This window comes from Pituophis catenifer, unplaced genomic scaffold (genome assembly GCF_029215685.1).
Source record: "Pituophis catenifer annectens isolate HBS135680 unplaced genomic scaffold, rPitCat1.0.hap2 SCAF_11, whole genome shotgun sequence".
NCBI classification, from domain to species: Eukaryota; Metazoa; Chordata; class Lepidosauria; order Squamata; family Colubridae; genus Pituophis; species Pituophis catenifer.
The window spans coordinates 25,908,011-25,928,989 of NW_027256891.1; the positions used below are offsets into that span (position 1 = coordinate 25,908,011).

The window sequence follows — 20,979 nt, forward strand, 5'->3', positions numbered from 1 at the left end:
AACATCCCCATCCCACAAACATGCATTATAGGTAGGAAATAAAAATAGACACAACAGGAGTTAAGATTTTTAGTACCACAAAGGAACTGGGATTCTTGACCCAAAGAATCAATTTCTTGTTTTTCTGTTCTACGACAGATGGAGTTGGGTATCCATACTATCAATTCCCCAACAACCAGCTGCCCCCTGAGATAAGGAGAATCCAAGACCTTGGTGCCTTCCGCCGTGCCCATAAAACTTTCTTTTTTCAGCAAGCCGGGCTGGCTTAATATATTTTTAAAATATTTTTAATTGGTTTATTTTAAATTGGGGCCAAATTAATATATATCTTTTTAATTGTTTTTAATGTTTGTATTGTATGTTTTTTATCTGGCTGTACACCGCCTTGAGTCCCTCGGGAGAAGGTGCGGTATATAAATTCAAAATAAAATAAAAATAAAAAAATAAATATAGAGCCTTGAGTAGCTTCTAGGTAACTTAAAAGGTTCTACAATTCCTACAGACAGGGTTGTAATGCCAGGTCATATTAAACCTGTGGTGGGGACTTTGGCACTCATCAATTACGACTTGGAAATTATTTTCCAAGGTACAAAGTTAACAAGGAAACGAAGAACAAAAGCCTACCTTAATTCAAGATTTCGAAGGAGATCACCATTTAAAAAGCCAGCACTTATAATAAAAGATGCATAGGGGAGCTATGGAGGATCCGTCACTATGGGGATCCCTATTGTGACTTACTCCCTGGGAAAGGAGGGGCTGAAAGTGTTGGGGTTGTCATAGGACGACCTGGGACAAGCTGAAGCCCAGTTCTGAATGGGTCAGAGCACAATTTCTGACTGATGGGAAATTCGAAGCAGGCATACCTGGGAGACAACTGGTTAGGGAAAGCTACAAGGGAATTTGTTTGGTCCCGTAGGGTTAGCACCCTTCATTTTGGAAGGAAACACCGATTAGGAGTTCAGTCCTCAGAAGGCAACGTAAATACAAAGGAAAAGAAGTACAAACTAAGTAAAAGGAACAACTGGAATACTCTAAAGAGGTACTACAACAGAGTGGTTGTCCCAAAGGTGTTTTTCCAAAAGGCAATTGGGACTTTTTTGGTTGTTTTGAGAAAATCCCAAGAAGGAAACAGCTGCCTTTTGGAAAAAGCATCTTTGGGACAACCATGACCTGAATGATTGAGATATACAACAGAATGGCAATTCTAAAAATTTCCTTTGAAATGTCAAGTGTAACAAACAATTCAGAAGGCCCGTCAAAATTCCCAACAGGAGGTTCTTAAAGATGGAAGACCTTGAATTTGCATGGATTTCTTCTCTGCGGCCTTTCAAGACTGCAAACATTTTAAACAAGGAGACGAGAGGCCACTTCTTCACTGGTCCCATCTTACAGCATCATTCAAACAATGCTAAGCCACTATTAAAGTCAGGCTTTATAGCTGTTGGGTGATACTCGCGGAGTAGGAAATGGCTATAGATACTATTGATAACCATTCTATTGGTCGTAGAGCCTACTTGAAATTACCAGTCACCGACACAATTAGCACAATTATCTTATTTTGGTGTAGAATATGCTTACTGATGTCGTGTTCCAAACTTGAACAAATTATCACAATCACAATATGGTCACCCCTTTTTTTTCCTCCTCACAATTATCTTTTCTCTAGTGCTAGTGAAAAGAAGGAAAACAAACCAGCCAATTCAGTTGTGTGCCTGGAAAAGTGAGATGTCCAATTTGTATTTTACTTGAATCTTGTGGCCATTCAAAGATATCTTTCAATCTTTAAAAAAAACTTTTATTTTTTTTTTTTGTTTTCAAAATAATTGTAATTTATTAGACCATATGTGAGGTTACCATTAAGGAAGTGAGCCCAAACATCAGACATTTGCTGCACTTTCAAACCTTTGTAACACGCATGATTCTCAAAATGAGTCTTACATTTGGATTTACAATTTGTTTTTTAAAATGTACCAATACTTAAAAACAGCGAATTTTTTAAATTGAAAGGGATACACATTTAAAGCACAAAAATACTGCAAAAATGTCATTTGAAAATGGTGATTAATCTGTTAACAGTTTTAGTTAAGTCAAATCTAGTTAGCACCTTACTGAAGTCAGTCTCGAGTGTAAAATTAGTGCATATAATAGCAAACATGTACGTTTTGACCAGTAGCCCCTTTCTTGAAATTGAAAATATTTCAGTTTTCACACTTCTGGAATAAACAATGTTTCCAATTTCAACACAAGAAAAAAAAAAACAGGTTCCTGCTTCAAGTTGATTTGTTTAAAGCAATCATTTATAAAGATTGCATCAACATCCATTAGCAGAGGAAGATCCAACTTTATTGAAACTGCTTGCATACAAAATATATTGCACTATAACCAAACAAATGTCAACATAAAATCCAATCTGTTGTAGCTAATATGTACAGAGAATATTGCCCAAGAGCAGTTACATTACAAGGTCATTCTACCTTGGTTAATTATCTACAGTATTTTAAACCAAACAGCTTACAGATGATGTGTGCAAGGTACCAATTTCAGTTTTCAAATACTATACATTCCCCCAAAATAAATAATTAGAAATCAACATTTAATGTTTGGCAATATTTAAGACTTTTTTTTAATATTCGTTAAGTTGTGTGCAGTTTGTTGCCATTTTTATATGCTTGCTTGTACGCAAAGTAAAAAAAAAAAGGTAAAATGAAAAAGCACAGAAACAAACAAAACAAAGACTGGGGCTGCAGTTTGTACAATTCTGTACATAATCAGCAACACTCCCACTGGAGTTAAATTTTAATAAAAACAGAATAGCTTAAAATGAAATGTCCTACTGTGTTTTATTTTTGCATGTAAATTTCATTCATGATCGGAAATAGAAAGCATGCCTCATCCCCAATTATGGACGACTAAACCTTACACCAACTTCGATTACAAGTTTTTTAAACTACTTTGTGAACAAGACCTTAAAAATTGATCTATATCCAATGCTGTCAAAGTACAGTATATCCCTGAATTTTACGAACAGCTGCGTAAAACACCATCATCTTCCTATCCCACCTGAATTTAAATATCAAAACTGTAGGGGAAGTGAATAACAATGACAACAACAACAAAAAACGCTTATTCTTTTAAATTGGTCCTCTGGCCACAGAGCTGGCACACATTATAAACAAGTTCTTGTTTGTTCCCTCGGTAACCATTAACTGTATTGTCACAATTGGGAGTATGCATTTTTTTAAAAAAACAAAACAAAACCCCAAACTCTGTCCTGACTAAAAAGGGGGAAACATAAAACAAACAAATGAAGGGGGGGAGAGGGGAGAGAAAGCCACCACTTCAGTAACATGATCTGCCATTATCTTCAGTGCAAAATAGGTTTCTATCTTATAAACAGCCTAACGATGTTGATGCGAGGAAAACAAATTATGGAAAGCATGCATTCTTCTAATAAAGTACTAACTGTTGGAGAGGTTTTGCTACATATATATTGTACATTTAAAGTTCCTATTCGGATGTTTCTGCCTGAAAGAGGGTACAAGGTGGGAACCCACCACGGGCTCTTCCAGGTGAGGTGACCCAGTTCAGGTCTCCCTGCTCAACCCAGAGAAACTGGGCGCTGAGAAGGTGGGGCAGGTACCTGTAAAGACCTGGAGCCAAGCTCTTAAGGAGGATTCCTGCGCCCTGAGCAGGTCTAACACCTGAACGTTAAACAAGAGTTCAGCATTTCCAACAAATCTTCCCTGATTTCTGCTTCCAGAGAATATTCCTACCTGCCAAGATATAAAAAAGGCACATACCATACAACTTTTTTTTTTTTGCTAATGAAAATGACAATTTAGTTACGTTACACAGAGAATCCGGGTTCACCGAAATACTGGGGGGGGGGGGGGGGGGGGGGGGGGGGAGGGGAAAAAAAAAAGGTGAACCGAAAAGTGTGTGTGAACTGACACAGGACGTAAAAGCAATAGCGTCAATTTTACTTTTTATTTATTTATCTATTTTAAATGAGGAGGTTTTAATAGATTGAAAACAGAAGCCCAATTTGATTACCGCAAACACTATTTATTCTGAAAATTGAAATTTAGCAGTGATTTTTGACCAGATGCGTTAAAATGGTACAACTGAACAGAAATACCAATGCACAGTTCAGTATTTTTTTTTTTAAAAAAAAAACAAACAAAAGGAATTCTTTCATTGTTTGAAGTGCAATATGTACTTGAAAGCATTTTGTTTTTGTTTTTTTCAGAAGTTCAAGGTATTTTAATGCAAGTATAATGTCTTATTTTGAAAAAAGAAAACTGCATACTGCTGATGTTAAAAAAAGGCTAACAGAACTTTTTTTTTGTTTTTTTTTTTTTTGTTTTTGTTTAATATTTCATGCCCTGCCGCCCTCTTGCCTACTATTTGTCTTTGGCCTAACAAGTTTCTCTAATGTGGAATAAGATTTACTGGAACAGTTTAGGAAATACGACTTCTCGAGCTATGCAGTTTAGGGCACGCCATTCACCAACGGTTGCTGAGTTTCTCCGCTGTCCGATTTTTCTTTCTTCTGGTTACGATCCTTACCCGTCCGCAGCCGGCTAGCTTCGCTGGAGGTATTCTGTAAGGTTTTAGTGTGGACACTCCTTTCATTATTGCAGTCAATTCTGATCTGAAATAAGTTATAGTTACATAAAAGCATACCCCTTGCAACCACTAGGGAGCGCCCACCGAGAGCTGGCGGAGAGGACTTAAAAGTTAATAATAGTAATAATAGTAATAATAATAATTTTTCTCCTCCTCCAAGTGAGGTAGACTCTGGGAAAAATATATTAGTTAAGAGGCGGGCCATTTGAATATTGTGAGGTAGTTATAGTTAAGTTGCTGGATTTAATACACTGTGCCTTATACACAATATAATGTATATACAAGATAAACATTATGTAAGTTAGCTATTATTTTGTTCAATGTGAACGTTGACAAATTATCTTTAAAATAAATTATGCGCTGACTTTATCTGAACGTGTAGGACTTAAACTGATCTCCTTTGCTCAAACTACAGGTAGTTCTCCACTTACGAGTCCGTTTAATGACTGTTCAGTTACAAAGGCACTGAAAAAAGCGACTTATGACTGTTTTTCACACTTACGACCACTGCAGCATCCCTGTGGCCATGTGTTCAAAATTCAGACGCTTGGCAACTGACTCCTATTTATGACAGTTGCAGTGTCCAGGTCTGTGTGACATAATCTCCTTTTGCGACTTTCTGACAAGCAAAGTCCATAGGGAAGCTAGATTCTCTTAACAACTGTGGTAAGAACAGTCGTAAAAGGGAGCAAACTCACTTAAAGAATGTCACACTTACCAACATAAACGTTGGACTCAATTGGGGTCCTAAGTCGAGGACTACCTGTAATCTAAAATATCCCTTTTAACCTTCTGGGAAGTGGGCAAATTAAAAACATGAAAGGAAGCATAGGAAAGACAACTATAGACTGATGTAGGGAGAACAGACTGCAAAGGAAAAAAAAACATGTAACATATACTGCCACGCAGGTAAGCATGCTTCGTTTATGTATCAGTAAAGAGACAAATCCCTAGTGCCGTGTCACGGGGCGAGCTCCCGTGACTTGTCCCAGCTTCTGCCAACCTAGCAGTTCGAAAGCAGGTAAAAAATGCAAGTAGAAAAATAGTGGTGGGAAGGTAACAGCGTTCCGTGCGCCTTTGGCGTTGAGTCATGCCGGCCACATGACCACGGAGACGTCTTCGGACAACGCTGGCTCTTCGGCTTTGAAACGGAGATGAGCACCGCCCCCTAGAGTCGGGAACGACTAGCACATATGTGCGAGGGGAACCTTTACCTTTAAAAAGATAAAACTTACCTGAAGTGAGCCATCTGTTCTCCCTTTAGCATCTCTTGAATTGCGTTGACGGTTGTCTGTCCTTGACTGGTCCTCGTTTCCTGCATGTCAAATTTGGATTTTAGGAAGGTGACTTTGTAACAGATTTAGTCTGTCTCTCCATCTTTGTTTTCCTTTTTGTTGGCCATTTGACCAATATAAGCTAATACAAATATTACTATTAGCTATGGATTTCTTTCCCCCCTTTTCATTGGTATGTTACATTTGAAGCTTCCTGGGAAAAAAACCTAACGACATGTCAGCCTGTAAGTGCTATTAAGGCATAATTCTAAAGATTGGAAATGCTACCTTTCACTCATAATTTGAGAGTGATCCATTTCCACTGAGATTATCATGAAGAATAGGAGTCCGAGAAAGAATTGTTACGTTATTAATAATGGCTATTAGGTAAGCAAACATTCTACAGAAAGGTGGGCACTCTTCAGGTAGCCCCAACGATATTTCTGGACATTTTACAGGACCGAAGTAAAAATGTAGGACCAACAGCAATTTGATCTTCCAATCTTATTCAGAGAAGAGCAACTAAGATGATCAAAGGCCTGGAGACTAACCCATTTGAAGAACGGCTGCAAATTTTGAGTCTGGCTAGTCTAGAGAAAAGAAGAATTAGGGGTGACATGATAGCAGTGTTTCAGTATTTGAGGGGTAGAAGAGGGGGTCAACTTACTGTATTTTTCAGAGTGTAAGACGCACCTTTTTTTCCCAAAAAAGAGGGTGAAAATCTGGGTGCGTCTTATACTCTGAATGTAGACCCGCCCGGCTTCTCAAATGGAAGTTTCAGAGGCTGCAAAAAGCATCAGAAATGAAGCTTCAGAAAAGATGCCCCCAAACAGAGCTTCAGAGGCTTTACAAAGTGTTTCAGCGCCTATACAAAAACCACGCGGACGAGAGAGCGCTTACCTTTGAACCCTCCCCGGCCTCTTCCGCCTTGGCCACGTGCGCCTCCTCCGCGCCTTCGGCCATCCCCTCTGCGCAGGTAGCTGTCTCGCTCTTCTTCTGCTGGGGCTAAGGACCAGTCGCTGAGTTCATCTCTGTGATCAGACTCTGTTTCAGAAGCATTGGATGCTTCAGAGTTAGTTCCTATCGAAGAGTTTGAAAAAACCAAGACATACCACAGGCCATTTTTATGAGGTTTTGGAAAAAACCACCCCAAAAACAACTACCGGCTGAAACCGGTTTCCTGTTGTAATATTTTACAGTGGGGGGGAAAAAATATGGTGTTGTTACGTTGATGAAAGTTTTAGCATTTCCTGGATATTTTTTATTGCCTCGATGGAAAGCCATCATGGGCAGCAAACATTCGTGGGGTATGTGGGATAAACCGAAATTAAATGAGCCAGGTAGCAAGCATGGAAGGAGCCACGATTTCTGTGCAGAAATCGCTTTTCATCTTTATAGCTCATTGGTATCTTCAGATCAGCTCAGCCTCCCAATTTTTAACAATTCCAGAACTTCTCTAGGCCTCTAGAACAAAGTCTTCCAAAAGCTACCCACCTGAAGCATAGCCTGGGCCACGCCTGCTGTGGCCTCGGTTCCTGTAAGGTCGGCCACCCCTTCCGAGACCAGGACCGTCGTCAGCCATGTACACTTTTTCTTTATCAGGGCGATTCGGGGGTGGCCTTGATGTGGCCCCGATCTGTCGAAGCTGTTCATCAATCTGCAACCTCTCCAAACGGAGCTGATCCACTTCCTGGGGGGAGGAAAAAAAGAGGCAATTGACCAAAAGCTGCAGTTATTCTAAGGATTATCGTGTGTTGTGGCCCGTCAGCAGCCTGTGTGGATTGTAGCTGATTCAGACAGCGAGGAGGCTGGTGTGGTGCTGCGCCAGCAGCCTGTGCAGCTGGCACTCGAGTTGGACAGTGAGGAGGCTGGAGAAGATGTGGTGCCTGAGGCAGGGATTCAGCCAGGGCCTTCAGAACCTCCTTTAAGTGAAGAGGACGAAGAGGAGGAGCCTCTTCTCAATGCATGGGCGCGCAGAGCTGCCAAAAGGCAGGAGTGGCTCCTCAGGAGGAGGTCTCCTCGAGAGTAAGGCTTGGGGCTAATTGGCCACTCCCTTAGCCTATTTAAGGAGGAATGCCGACTGAATCAATTTGTAGGGAACAACTTTAGTTCACTCTCCTTCGCGTCTGGATTCTCTGCAAATTGCTTCTGGGCTTTCTGCCAACTTTAAGTAAGATTGTGATTACTTTATCTTTGGTTTCTTGTAGGCTGTTAAGAAAGTTTATTAACAGCCTTTATTTTGAAAAAGACTGAGTTATTTTAGTAAATTAAGTTTTGTACAAACTTTGTTTGTGCTGTATTCTTTGGGGTCCGTAGCTGGGGCAGAACACCATGTGTCTTGGTTCGTTTCAAGGCAGAGGAATTCATTTAGGAATGAATTAATAGAAAGAATCATCATTCATTTAACGACCCCATAAATGCGTTAAATGTAGGGGTCCCTTGCGGGGTAGAGTCTGGGCAACTGAAGGGAGCTAGCGGGAGCATTTTATTGACTGGATGCCCTTCCTGTCACCAATGCAGAGTTTTGTTTCAGCAGATATATTCTCAGTGCGCCCAGAGAGAAATAACTGCCTCTACCTAGGATCGAACTCACAGCCTCCTGATTGTGAGGCGAGAGCTCCAACCTCTAGGCCACCGCACCCACTCTAATTAATAGGAAGAATGAAAGGGCTACATAATTTTGCGTAGCACCTGGAAGCCAGGTAAAGCCAGTGGAATGCTCACCTTTAAATAATTGAGGTGGTAATCCAAAAGAACGGTGGCGTTTGTGATGCTGTCCTTGGTTCCCACGAAGACAAACGGGACCATTCCCTAGAAAGCAAATCTAGAATCAAATGACTTGCAGGACACCATCCACGCCAATCTAGCGTCAGCACTCAATGTACAGGTAGCCCCTGACTTACAGCAGTTCGTTCAGTGACCGTCCGAAGTTACGACGTCACTGGAAAAAAAGTGACTTAGGACCATTTTTCACACTTGTGACCCTCGAAGCATTCCCATGGTCATGTGGTTTACATTCGAATGCCTGACAACTGACTCACATTTATGACGGTTGCAGTGCCCGGGGGGGGGGGGAGAGAGGTGTCACGTGATCCCCCTTTGAGACCTTCCGACAAGTCAAGTCAACAGGGAAGCCAGATTCACTTAACAACCATGTTACCAATTTAAGAATTACGGGGATTCACTTAACAAATGTAGCAATGGGGCAAAACTCACCTCAAATTTCTCACTTAGCAACACAAATTTTGGGTTCAATTGTGGTTATAGGTTGAGGACCACCTGTAATCTCATTAAACATTTAATGACAATGTTTTAAGTCTTCCTCACTTCATCAGAACTCAAACCCGGGTAACATACGGTCCTCAGGATCTTTCTTACATGTGGTGGCCAAGAGAGAAATTCTCTCCTAAGCAATCCGGCCTACATTTTAATTTATACTGACCAATACACAACCCTGCACCGATCTATGATAAACTGCAATGAAACCTCCAATCCTGAAATAAAAGGTTTTATGCATAACGTGCATGATGAGACAATGGACGGATTTTCTGAAGTGGCACATCTGAGTATTAGAGGACATGCCGTAACATTCTGAGGAACGGGATCGGTTTAGCTCCTTTGCAAAGATCCAAGAGGTCTAGCTACTTAGCTAATATTACAAAAGGCGAAAACAATTAAGCAGCTCCCTGAACCGGTTTGCAATAAAAAGGTGTAAGACGGTTGTGGGAAATGTGTTTTTCTGCATGAATGTGAAACATTACAATAGCCACGTACCTCTTCCTGTGGAATATTTTTATCATTTTCAGCCTCAATTCGCACTCTCACAACTCCAGATTTATCCACTATCTCTTGAATGAGTTTTCCATTTTTTCCTATAACCTTTCCTATAAAAAAGAACACAGGAAAACATTTCTTCAAATCAGAAACGTTAGGAAAAAAAGGGATGACAAATTACTTCTGCCAAAAATGCTTCCACAGATGCTCAAATATTTCATTTCTGTATCAATAAAGAAAGTCTGTTGTCACAAGGACATCAGATGCTTATGTCCCTTTGATAGGCATCTTTAAAAACACTTGAGTACTTATTTTAAAAAGGATTCAAGTTTGAAGGTTTATTTTCCTACATGCAGAGATAACATCTGTAATTGCAGGAAATATTTATTAAAATGGATTGAAACCAATTACTAAATATGCCCATTAAGATGAGATTTAATTAAGTGTGACAATAACCTCCAGTATCAAGATTGCAAGGAGAAATCTGTGTCCAATTACCACAGTCACTTAACTTGTCAAAAGGTTTTTACTCATTATGAAACAAGGATGACATTCAAATCAAACCCTTGTTTTCAGGATTATTTTGTGAAGTACGGCAATTCATTAGAAAAAAATGATTATTAAATTCAGACTTGCAGGATATGAAACGGAGTAGCAATGATCCTGGGCCAACAGTTCCTTGTAGCCAGTTTGACACATTATTGTAAATCAGTATTAAAACAGTCCTATTGAGCTACAGCTTCATTTTAACTCAGCCGAATGATCAGAATTGCTATTTGGTTTTTTTTAAAAAAATACATTAACCATACTGTGATACTCTCCTCCCGTCTTTATTTCTAAAACAATCAGGTTTCAAACACACCTTCTGACTGACTTACCTACTAAGTTTCTTGGGACCTGGATGACATCCTCAGCAAATTCAAGGTAACTTCTGGCCTTTTTCACTGCATCTTGATCCTACGGAAAATGTACATGTGTTTTAAAAAACTACAGTGGCTCAGAGTTGGGGATATTTCAATGAAAGTAGCTTTGGAAATGCAACTCACCTCCCCATAAATATGGAATGTACAAGTGTCTTCATCAAGATCAATTGCCGTCACTCCTGGTACCTTCCGGGCTTGCTGGATGTTAGCTCCATGAGTGCCAATAGCCAGACCCATCAGATCTTCACGTACAACAAACTGCTCATGAAATCTTGAAGCAAGCTGCCTTGAGCTCTGGAAGGGATATTCTGGGTTACACATAAACCTTCGATATGAAGGCACATGGAGTCACTTTTTAAAAAGAAGATAGGTCATAGGGTGTTCTCTCTTGCTCATTATTTGGGAATTTCTTAGTAACTACCAAACAATTACATCAAATGACACAGGTTACTTTCACTAGCACACTTGAATTTATTTCAGATATTCAAATAATATGAATTTATTTCAATATTCATGAAGTTACATGGATTCTTGGAAGGCAACACCTTCCCTAACATAGGCGCCCACCAGATATGTGAATTTAATCCTCCAAAATTGCCTAGCCAATGTGATTATTGTTCAGAAATCCAGGACTGCTGATTCTTTAGAAAACACCCAGGTTAAGGAAAACTCATAACTTCATCTGAAAAAGTTAGGGTAACGGTGAAGATAACATTGGAAGTTAGATCAATGTTATCCAAGCTAGAACTAGTTTTCTAGCACAACTGATAGTCTTCCTGATAAACAGAATATCATACTGCAGGTTAAAACAATATATTGGCATGAAAAACTCTAAATTTTCCCGAATAGATTGGAAAGCACATCCCATCATTCGCAACTGTGGGATGATCCAGAACATGTTACTGCCAGACTTCAGTTTCTTTACTTTGGCAGCCAAGTGGCTACATCTATAAAAAAATGGTTACAACTTTTACCTCTAGTTGTTTGCTTGCTTCTTCATTTCTCATTATCAAGGATAACTTGGTTCGAAGACTTCGAAAGTGCATATCAATTAACATATTTGCACGTTTTGTTGTTACTTCATTAATAGACTAAAGAATTAAAGAGGAGGGGGAAAAATCTTGATTAGTATTATTGCAAAGCAGAACTTCTGAATTCAACCCCATCTATCCAAAAGGAACTTACTAAAATGATAAGCTGATGGGCCTCAGGATCGTATGTTACAGAAAATGCCCCAACTGCCTTTTTGAAATCTTTGTGTGCAGATTCTTTAGCACACCTAAAACAACAATTTAGAACCATGATTAGAGAATGTGCTGTTACTTTGTCCACAGAACCTCAACAATAACAAATAGAATCCCATGTAGTTTAAAGGGTCATGCTGGACCTCCCCCACTGTGACACATTCCAAACTTAATCACACAGAATTGATTCATAAACTGTTTCTGGGAATTAATATTTATATTTGCATATTTTCATTTGGTTTCATTCAGGTAACTACATAGCAATTAAATTGCAGCTTAATTCTACTTTTTCATACTGAAAAACATCATCTTTAAAAATCTTTTAATTAAATGCCACGTAGGTATGTACAGTTGTAATGCACTGAAAAGAACTAAATAGTTTGTAAGTATCTTGTTGGGGGAAAATGCAATATCCATCTTAAGAATACTGATTACGACTTTATATACAGAATAACATTGCACTTACATCTGCCTTAAATCTTCAGGTACATCAAGCTTAATCTTATGAAAAGTATCCTTGGTTGCAGGTTTGTTAGGATTGACAGATCTCAAACGCTCAATTGTGACAATTTCATTGTAGGTAGCATCACAAGCAGCATATTCTATTACATAAAACTAATGGAAAAGAACAAATTGTCCAAGACACTGTATAAGTAGGTAGTGAAGTTTTAAAGATTACATTTCATATTTGAAGCCCCACTGCTTACTTTTCGTTTCAATATTTGTTACAGTAAAACCCTGATTTACTTGACTAATGAAAGAAAGAGGGGTTTAGGAAAGCCGCTACTCCATTAAATCCAAATGGGATTTTACCCATATATGAAATGGCAACTGGGAATTTGGGCACATTTATTTCCTGCGTTTCACATACATAAAAAAATGGAAACAGATTTTACAGATGCACAGAGCATATGGAAAGATTTTCCCACTGCATCCAAAATCTACTAAATTAAATTTCTTAAACTGAAGGTTTAACTACACATTTAGAATCCAGTAAAACTAAAAGAGAGACCTATAGCAATTTAAAACAGAGATGCTATGAAGAAGAGCAAAGTATTAAATATATATGTGTATATATATATATATTCCTACCTCACCCTTTATCATTCTCACTTTAGCCAGCCACCAGCAACATGGTTCCTTTTCGTTAGCCCTGGAATAAACCTAAATGAAATCACAGTATAAAACATTGCATTGTTACACAATAAAATGTTGTCACCTGGTGGAGAAATAGCACAGTGCAATCCTAATGCCATCATCACACTATAAAGTTGGTTTTAAAATGAAACATCCAGCAATAATCTTGTTTTGTGATATTTCACAGACTCAGATCTCAATATATCGCTAGTGCGATCAAGTGTTGGTTCAGATCAGACGACCATGGAGTTCACTTGATTTTGGGATATTCAATTTTCCTTAGGCCATACGTATCTCCCAGGATTGTGAAGCTAAAATGAGGGGAGACACCCAAGTACATCACCTCAAGGCTTGAGGCTCAAGTTCTTCAGAAGGCAGGAAATAAATGAAAAATTAAAAAAAAAAAAAAACAGAAAAGGGGTGCCTAGAGTGCTTTTAACATTCTTTAAATTGCTCCATGAATCCACACCGCTTGCAGTTCATTTTAATAGGAAAAACACCCTTCTGCTAACCTGGAACAATCTAATCTGGCAAGTCGTTTTTCTATTGGCCAATGGTACATGGCAGAAATGGAAGCTGGCACTTTCCTATTGCTATCCCAGCCTTATAAAGCCTTCCATGTATTTGTATGTTTACACTGACTTGTAACACTGGGCCAATTCAAAACCATGTCAGTGGGTATATTCAACTTCTTGTACTTATGCTCAATGAACGCACAAGGAGAAAGTTAAATTGTTAAGATTGGCCCATTCCAACCACCAAATAAATATTCAGTAAAGAAAATGAGATGGTAATATACACAGAAAACTTGTATTGCAATTTTCCAAATCAAATGTTAAAGCTCAAATGATTTTGTCCACTAGAAGCTTGAAGGATTTACACAAGTTTCAGTTTTGTACACAAACTAAATAGGCTTGCTAAACTGGGTACAAAATGTGGACAACAAAGAAATTCCAGTTCAATACAGAATTCACCCATTCCACCAATGGGTGGAAACTAACCAAGGAGAGAAGCAACTTAGAACTAAGGTGAAATTTCCCAACAGTTAAAATAATTCATCAGTGGAACAACTTGCCTCCAGAAGTTGTGAATGCTCCAACACTGAAAGTTTTTAAGAAGATGCTGGATAACCATTTGTCTGAAGTGGTGTAGAGTTTCCTGCCTAAGCAGGGGGTTGGACTAGAAGAGCTCCAAGGTCCCTTCCAACTCTGTTATTCTATTCTATTCTATTCTATTCTATTCTATTCTATTCTATTCTATTCTATTCTATTCTATTCTATTCTATTCTATTCTATTCTTCTATTCTATTCTAATTCTAATTCTAATTCTTATTCTATCCATCCTCCCCAATTTCTCCATGTTCAGCATAATGGCTGCTCTCTGATTAAAGCCAGTGGAAGAAAGAATATTTAAGAAGCATTTTTGTGAGGCTCCTCATGAGATCAAGGAGAACTTCACTCACTAAGAAGTGCTTGGCCAACTCAGGATGTGGGTGGTATGGTAATTGCCAATGGCAATAGTTAGTCCAAGTATTAAGTCCATGCATGCTGAAAAAGAGAACCTGGATGAACCTCAGAGAAATTAAGAGGAGGGGGGAGAATCTCCAACCCACTTTGATTTTCATGCAATCATGTCTGGTTACAAAAATATACAGACTGTTACAATAAAGAACTTCAACTGAACTTTCTGTCCAAGAGGTACTCGGCAAAGCCAGTCTTAAGTGATTTTTTAAAAAAATGAATCCTTTAGAGTACCTTTACATTTATTCTAGAGAATTATATTCTTGCTTAAGAATTTCAAGCTTACTTATTATGCATGCTAGCCCATCACATCCATTGCCATTAGAGGAAATTAATGTATAATTAAATTAAGGGACCTTAATACTGGCACCACACCTATTTAGGTTGCATGAGTCAGGTGCAACTTTTTGTGTAGCCGGTGCCACACTCTGCTATACATATTCATTCCTCAAGTTGTGATGATGTGTCTGAGTCCAAAGCAGTATTAAATGCTAAATATTTGTCGCCTCTGATTGACAAGAGTACCCAAGAAAATGTTTGAGGAAAAAGAAACAGAAAGGAGCACCTGATAACTACTGCCAATATTTTCTCCTGAAAGGCAAATCTTATTGTTGTTTCACCCTCGTCCAAAATGTAAGATTAAAATGGGTCTTACCTCAACTTCATCACTTTCATTTATATCTTTATTGTACCCTGTAGGTGGAGGGAACCTGACATCATGGAATGGAATCTGTCTCTCTGGCTGCCAGCTAAAATACACAATAAAAAAACCCTAAGCTATTAAAAAGTAACAGGTGTGAGTAAGGCAAAAAAAAAAAAAAGCACGCCAATTCAGGAAAGATGGACAATCTAAAATTATTTCCCAGGGACTAAGCACAGATAACTGGGTGAAACTGAATAAACACACAGCTAAGTCAGTCTTGGATTTAAAACACTTCCTCCGTAATCACAGCTAATAAACAATGGGATATAAGCGAATGTGTGGAACTCCATATAGTTAAGTAAGTCAGAAGGTGGGGAAAGAATGGAGAGCCCCATCAATCCTTTGTGCTTAGCACAAATAAAAATGGGACTTGAAAAGGGGAAGATTATACTTTCCTCAGTGCCCAGCAAAGAAATGATGCAATATATTGTTACAAAAATAAAAATAAACCAGAGTATCTTTTCCAAAGAAGAACTAAGTTGCAACCTGAGTTTATTGTTAAGATTGGGACAGTGTTTTAAGAATATAAGGATTTATAGCATTAAGTACTGAAGTCAGCTCTCTTGAAAAAGAACTGCTGTTCACTGCACTTTCACCCCATGTGAAACTTTCTGGTTATTCTTTGAGATATAAATATAACATGAAGGTAGATTGCTCATCCTACGAATAACTAAGATACAGAAGCTTAGGCAAGTTTTGGTAGAAAGGAAATAATTATGCATTTACTCTCAACACTGCCCTGACCAGATTGCTTTCAAGAATCAAAGGAAGGACTTATTTACCAAGCAACTTGTTTCAGGGGGAAAAAATTGAACTATGCAAGATTGACATTATATTCAAAATCTAAATTTGCTCAGCATCGCACTTTTAGATGGCTAAATCTTTGTAAGGTCAATTCCAGGATAATACTTACTTATTCTCAAATGCAACAGTTATTGAATCTTCATGGACATCTTTCACAAATGCCTGAAACAAATAAATAAGATTTAATCGCAAATGATATATTAATCTGTTATTGATATTTCTCTTACCACAAGAGCGCCACTTTGAATATTCATTCTAAATATACTATATTCTAAATATACTATATTGGCAAAGCATGATGGGGAGAGGAGTGATCCATCCATATGAACCAACTGGCTACTTATGGGACAGATTGAAGGTGTCAAAAAACATGTATGTCATGGACATGGATGTGCCAGCTGTTACTCTAGGTTGAAAATCTAGGCCTGCTGTCGGTCACAGAACTATGCTCATCATAAGCAAGTAAAGATTGAAATTGGACTGTGAGGTGCTAGAGAAAAAATACACTCAAATACAGAACATTTTGAGCCACGTTTAACTCACTAGGCAAAATATTTTGATGAAATAGCCCTAATATATTTTTTCTTCAAAAGTACTAGACTGCCATAGTGGAAGTGTAGATTTTGCAATGAAGCAACTATCATATCCTGATGATTTCACACTGGCTGGGTAAAAAAACAATACAAAATTCACACAGGGAGCTATAATATGGGACAAAAAGCTTTCAGTGTACTTCTTCAAAAGTAAAATACTGTTACACTATTCTCTTTGTACTAAAATTCTTGTGCTGCTTCAGGGGATAAAGCCACACTAAGTTTAATGGTAGTTACTACAAATTACAATGCTGAACGTACACACATATCCTTTTGAGGTAAGTATAATATTCTTGGCTATGCTGGCATTTTTTTTCAAATCCTGACATTAAATGTATTATCTTGAAAATTAAGATCCACTGATATTACTCTCTATTGATGTACTTGGGATAAGAGTATTGAATTTAAATCTGACAAAAAATGTAATCAAACTAGCTGCTCCAGCACAAAATTTAGTTGTGGTAACCTAAGCAGTAGAAACAAAGTCATCAGCTGTTTAGTCTGATAGGATTCACTGTCTTACTAAAAAAACATATCTGTCTTGATACATGTGAACAGTGTTACATGCAAACATCAACAGAACTGATTTATCTTTATTTCATTCTTTCATTCAGGGATTCTCAAACTGTGGATTAGGACCCCCAGAGAGATTTCAAGCAGCTCAGCGTTGGCAGATCACACTTCAAAACCTTACAAGGACAGTGGGAATGTTGTCAAAACTTGTTCCGGACTTTCTTGCTTTGCCTGCATAATCCTCTGGTGGCAGTTGTGGTATCACAAAGTTTGAGAACCCCTGTTTTAATGGAAAATTCAATAGGTTATGCAATTTTAATCTGAACTGCTTGTTAGGTCAGATGTTAAACTCTGAAACCGAAAAATAAAATAAACCATTTAAAAAGGTAGGTATTGCAAATTTAGAGCAAAGTCTGAAAACAAGGTTACCAAGATACTATAAGAATAGAAATACCATGCAATACCCAAGTAACAAATACACACTACAGAAGGAGCTGTTCTTTATGTTTCAGTTATACTAAGAGTGGAAAACTATTTTCAACACTGCAACTTGATGTTGTGAAATATGCCAATCTAGCAGGTTAAAAATTAAAATTCATTGTATCTCTGAAAGAACAAATCAAGATTATTATCTTGAACATCTATGCATGAATTTGAATCACCACAAATGATGCTTTATTCCCTTGTTCATGCATTCATTTCTTTGTTAACATAATTATTTGCTTATTAGATGATCTGATAAAACAACATGCTTATAATAGTTTCCATTACTGATTTAGACTGCAAATTATACTTGGACTGGTCAAATTTATTTCCTTTTTTATTATGTCTTAACCCTATGTCTTATGTTATATAAGCCTGATTAATGAGCAACTAAAGATACTTTGAGCTTTACATCTTAAAGTATGGGAGAATAAGTGAAAAAAATGATCAAAATTTGTGAAAAATCATCACAAAAGTATGCACATTAGAATCCAATGCCAGAGCCTTTTTAAAAACTTGATGAGGCTTAGCTGCCTCAGCAGAAAATAAGCTAGGCCTAATATAAGCCATGTGGTTGCTAAGACTCAACACAGACTTGAGGGCACATAACTAAAGGTTAAGTTTCTAATATGAACCACAGATAACAAAAAAACCCTGCATTCCTGGCTTCGGTGATCCTTTTTAAAAACTTATGTAGTTTCGGCTAACTGAAAGCAATTCAGAGGGACCATCACACAAACTGTTTCCCCTGTTCTTGGTATAATGCAATTTATTTATTTATTAATTTACATGGCTGCCTGTCTCAAAGGAACGGATCTGGCTGGCTAACCACTAATAGGGTATTTGATTTACTACTTTATTCATTATTACCATTATCGCTATTCATTCAAGTTAGAGTCTTCAGATGGCTCTTCCCAAGTTTTTTTTTCTCAACCTGCAACCTGTTACCTCCTTCCAGATGATCCCACCTCCCTCTTTTCATCTCCATCAAGATACTGTATACTTGTAAATTTATTCAAAGCATGCTTATATATATGTGTGTGTGCATGTGTTTACATACATATATAAAATGCATGTGGGTATACACACACAAATATACATATATATATATGTGTGTGTGTGTGCATGTATATATTTATATGCATATTGTGTATATAATGCATGTGTATATGGATATGTACATACATATTCTTGCAAATATACACATTTCCATATATGTGTAGTGTGTCTCTCTCTACACATACATAAATACATACATATAAATATAATGCATGTGTGTATATGCATATGTATGCATACATGTTCTCAAATATACACATATGCATATATATGTAGTTGTCTCTAGACACATACATATATGTGTGTATATGCATATGTACACATACGTTCTCACAAATATACACATATGCATATATATAGACACACACATATATACACATATATATAATGCATGTGTGTATATATATATATATATATGCACAAATGCATTACCTACACACACACACACCTGTATAAGCCCTATTCTTGGAAGCCAAAGCTCCATCCTTTTCAAGAGGATCAAGGAACACCTCTGCAAACGCTCCCCCTTGTGTAGCACTTCTCCAAAGTGGGTTGTGTGCGTGTGTGTGTGTGTGTGTGTGTGGCCCTTTGGTTGTATATGTGTGTCTCTCTCTTTCTCCCCCCCACAACTCTTCCAGGAATTCCCCCACAAAACCCCCAACCTTTTCCTTTGAGGTCTAACAGGGGCTGGACTAGATGACCTCCACGGTCCTCTTCCCACTCCTGTTACTATTAAACTTAGGTTGGAGATAAAAGATGGGAGAAGGAAAAGCCCGGGGAAACCCAAACCTCTGGGCCTGGGTGTGTGTGTGTGTGGGGGGGGAGAAAGCCCCCTCTTACCTCTTTTTAAAGGCTTTTCCTCAAGAGACCAAACCTTTTTACACTCTTTCCCCTCCCCCCATCCCCAGAAAGCGATCATCAGGTCCTCCCCTCCTCTCTCTCTCTCTCTTTCCCCTCCCCCGCCCAAAAGAAAGGAAGGGCCGGCTCCAAAAGGCGCAACTTTCGACTTTCGGGGCGGCCGAAACCTTGAGGTGAGGCCGCTTTTTTCGGGCGAGAGGATGGATCGAGGGGGCCCGCATGTGGGGGGGGGGGGTGAGGAAGCGACCGAAGGAGGGGGAGGGGGGGCGATCGAAAGGATGACCTTTTTTCCCCCCTCTTCTCCCCCTCAGCGGCCTAGTCGACCCTCCACCCGCCTCACCTTATAGAAGGCCCCGTTGGAGCCGCGCACCTCCACCACCAGCTCCTCCATAGCCAGGGCGGCGGCGGCAGCAGCAGCGGCTGCCCCTCCGCGGGCCAAGCGTCCCGTCGCGCTGCCTCCTCCGGCGGCCTTGGGGAGGAGGAGGAGGGCGGCGGCGGCGGCGGAGGAGGAGGCCTCGGCTCCCCGTCCGGGCGGCGGCGCTGGCCGGCGTCGTCGCGGGCGTTCTAGGCCGAGCGGCGGCGGCGGCGGCGGCGGCGGCTCCTTCTGAGCCCTCTCCTCACGGCTCGTCGTGATGGCGGCGGCGGAGGCGGGCGTCGTGGCCCCGAAGGCGCGACGACGACGGCGGCGGCGGCAGGCGGAGAAACGGTCGCCGGGATGAAGGCGGAGAAGAGGCGGCTGAGGCGATGATGGCTGCTGAGGAGGCGGCGGCGACGACGGGGAAGAAGAAGAAGCGCGGGGCCCGGAGTGGGGGAGGGGCGGCGCCGCGGGCCGCTCGCCTCAAATGTAAACATTAAAAGCCTGGCGGCGTCACGTGACGCGGCGGGAGGCTCCGCTCCTCCTCCTCCTCCCCCCCCCGCCCTTCTCGGCTTTTCCCTCAGGCGGAGAAACGCGACGGCGGCGGCGGGAGAAGCGACCGGGTGGGAGGGGCCGCGGAGTGTGGGGGGGGGCAGGGGGAGGAGTGAGTGGAAACTGAGGAGAGAGTGAGAGAGCGCGCGCGGGCGGGCGTCTGCGCGCGCGGCCCGCACCGCGCCTGCGCGCGCGGCCTCCCTGGCTTTTGAGCGCCCTTTTTTTTTTTTTTTTTTTCTCGTCGCGCTCTTTCAGTCCTCGCTCCCCTCTTTTTTTTTCTTCTCTCTCGTTTCCCTCCCTTTTTTTTTTTTTTTACTGTTCGCGCGAGAACTCCCGCCGAACGTGAGTGTTGCGGGGGGGGGGTGGTTTGGCGCGAGATCTCGCGAGGTTTTGGATGGGCGGGAGAGCGGCGGGCGACTCGTCCTCTTCCTTTTTTTTTTTCTTTCTTGCGCACGCGCGTTAGGGACAAATCAGGCTCGTCGTTGTCCTCGTCCTTTTTTTTTTTTTTTTTCTCGCGCACGCGCGTTAGGGACAAATCAAGCTCGTCGTCGTCCTCTT

The 20,979-nt window shown here is 40.0% G+C and overlaps 1 protein-coding gene across 6 annotated transcripts; it reads right to left on the bottom strand.

Moving 5' to 3' along the window:
* Positions 1–4,044: 4,044 nt before the first annotated feature.
* On the bottom strand, positions 4,045–20,324 carry FMR1 (fragile X messenger ribonucleoprotein 1). 6 transcript variants are annotated; one of them, XM_070952059.1, is made up of 16 exons: positions 19,855–20,324; positions 17,296–17,394; positions 16,118–16,170; positions 15,157–15,250; positions 12,937–13,008; positions 12,311–12,459; positions 11,786–11,879; positions 11,575–11,691; positions 10,724–10,894; positions 10,556–10,634; positions 9,678–9,787; positions 8,628–8,714; positions 7,398–7,593; positions 6,804–6,983; positions 5,865–5,944; positions 4,045–4,654 (listed from the first exon to the last, which is right to left on the bottom strand). In XM_070952059.1, the coding sequence occupies exons 1-16, from the start codon at positions 19,903–19,905 to the stop codon at positions 4,493–4,495; spliced, it is 1,794 nt and encodes a 597-aa protein (XP_070808160.1). In that variant the 5' UTR covers positions 19,906–20,324; the 3' UTR covers positions 4,045–4,492. The 6 variants fall into 6 exon arrangements, with proteins under 6 accessions (XP_070808160.1, XP_070808156.1, XP_070808157.1 ...); XM_070952055.1 differs by having other exon boundaries at positions 6,804–6,947; positions 19,855–19,993; XM_070952056.1 differs by having other exon boundaries at positions 4,045–4,603; positions 19,855–19,993.
* Positions 20,325–20,979: the final 655 nt, after the last annotated feature.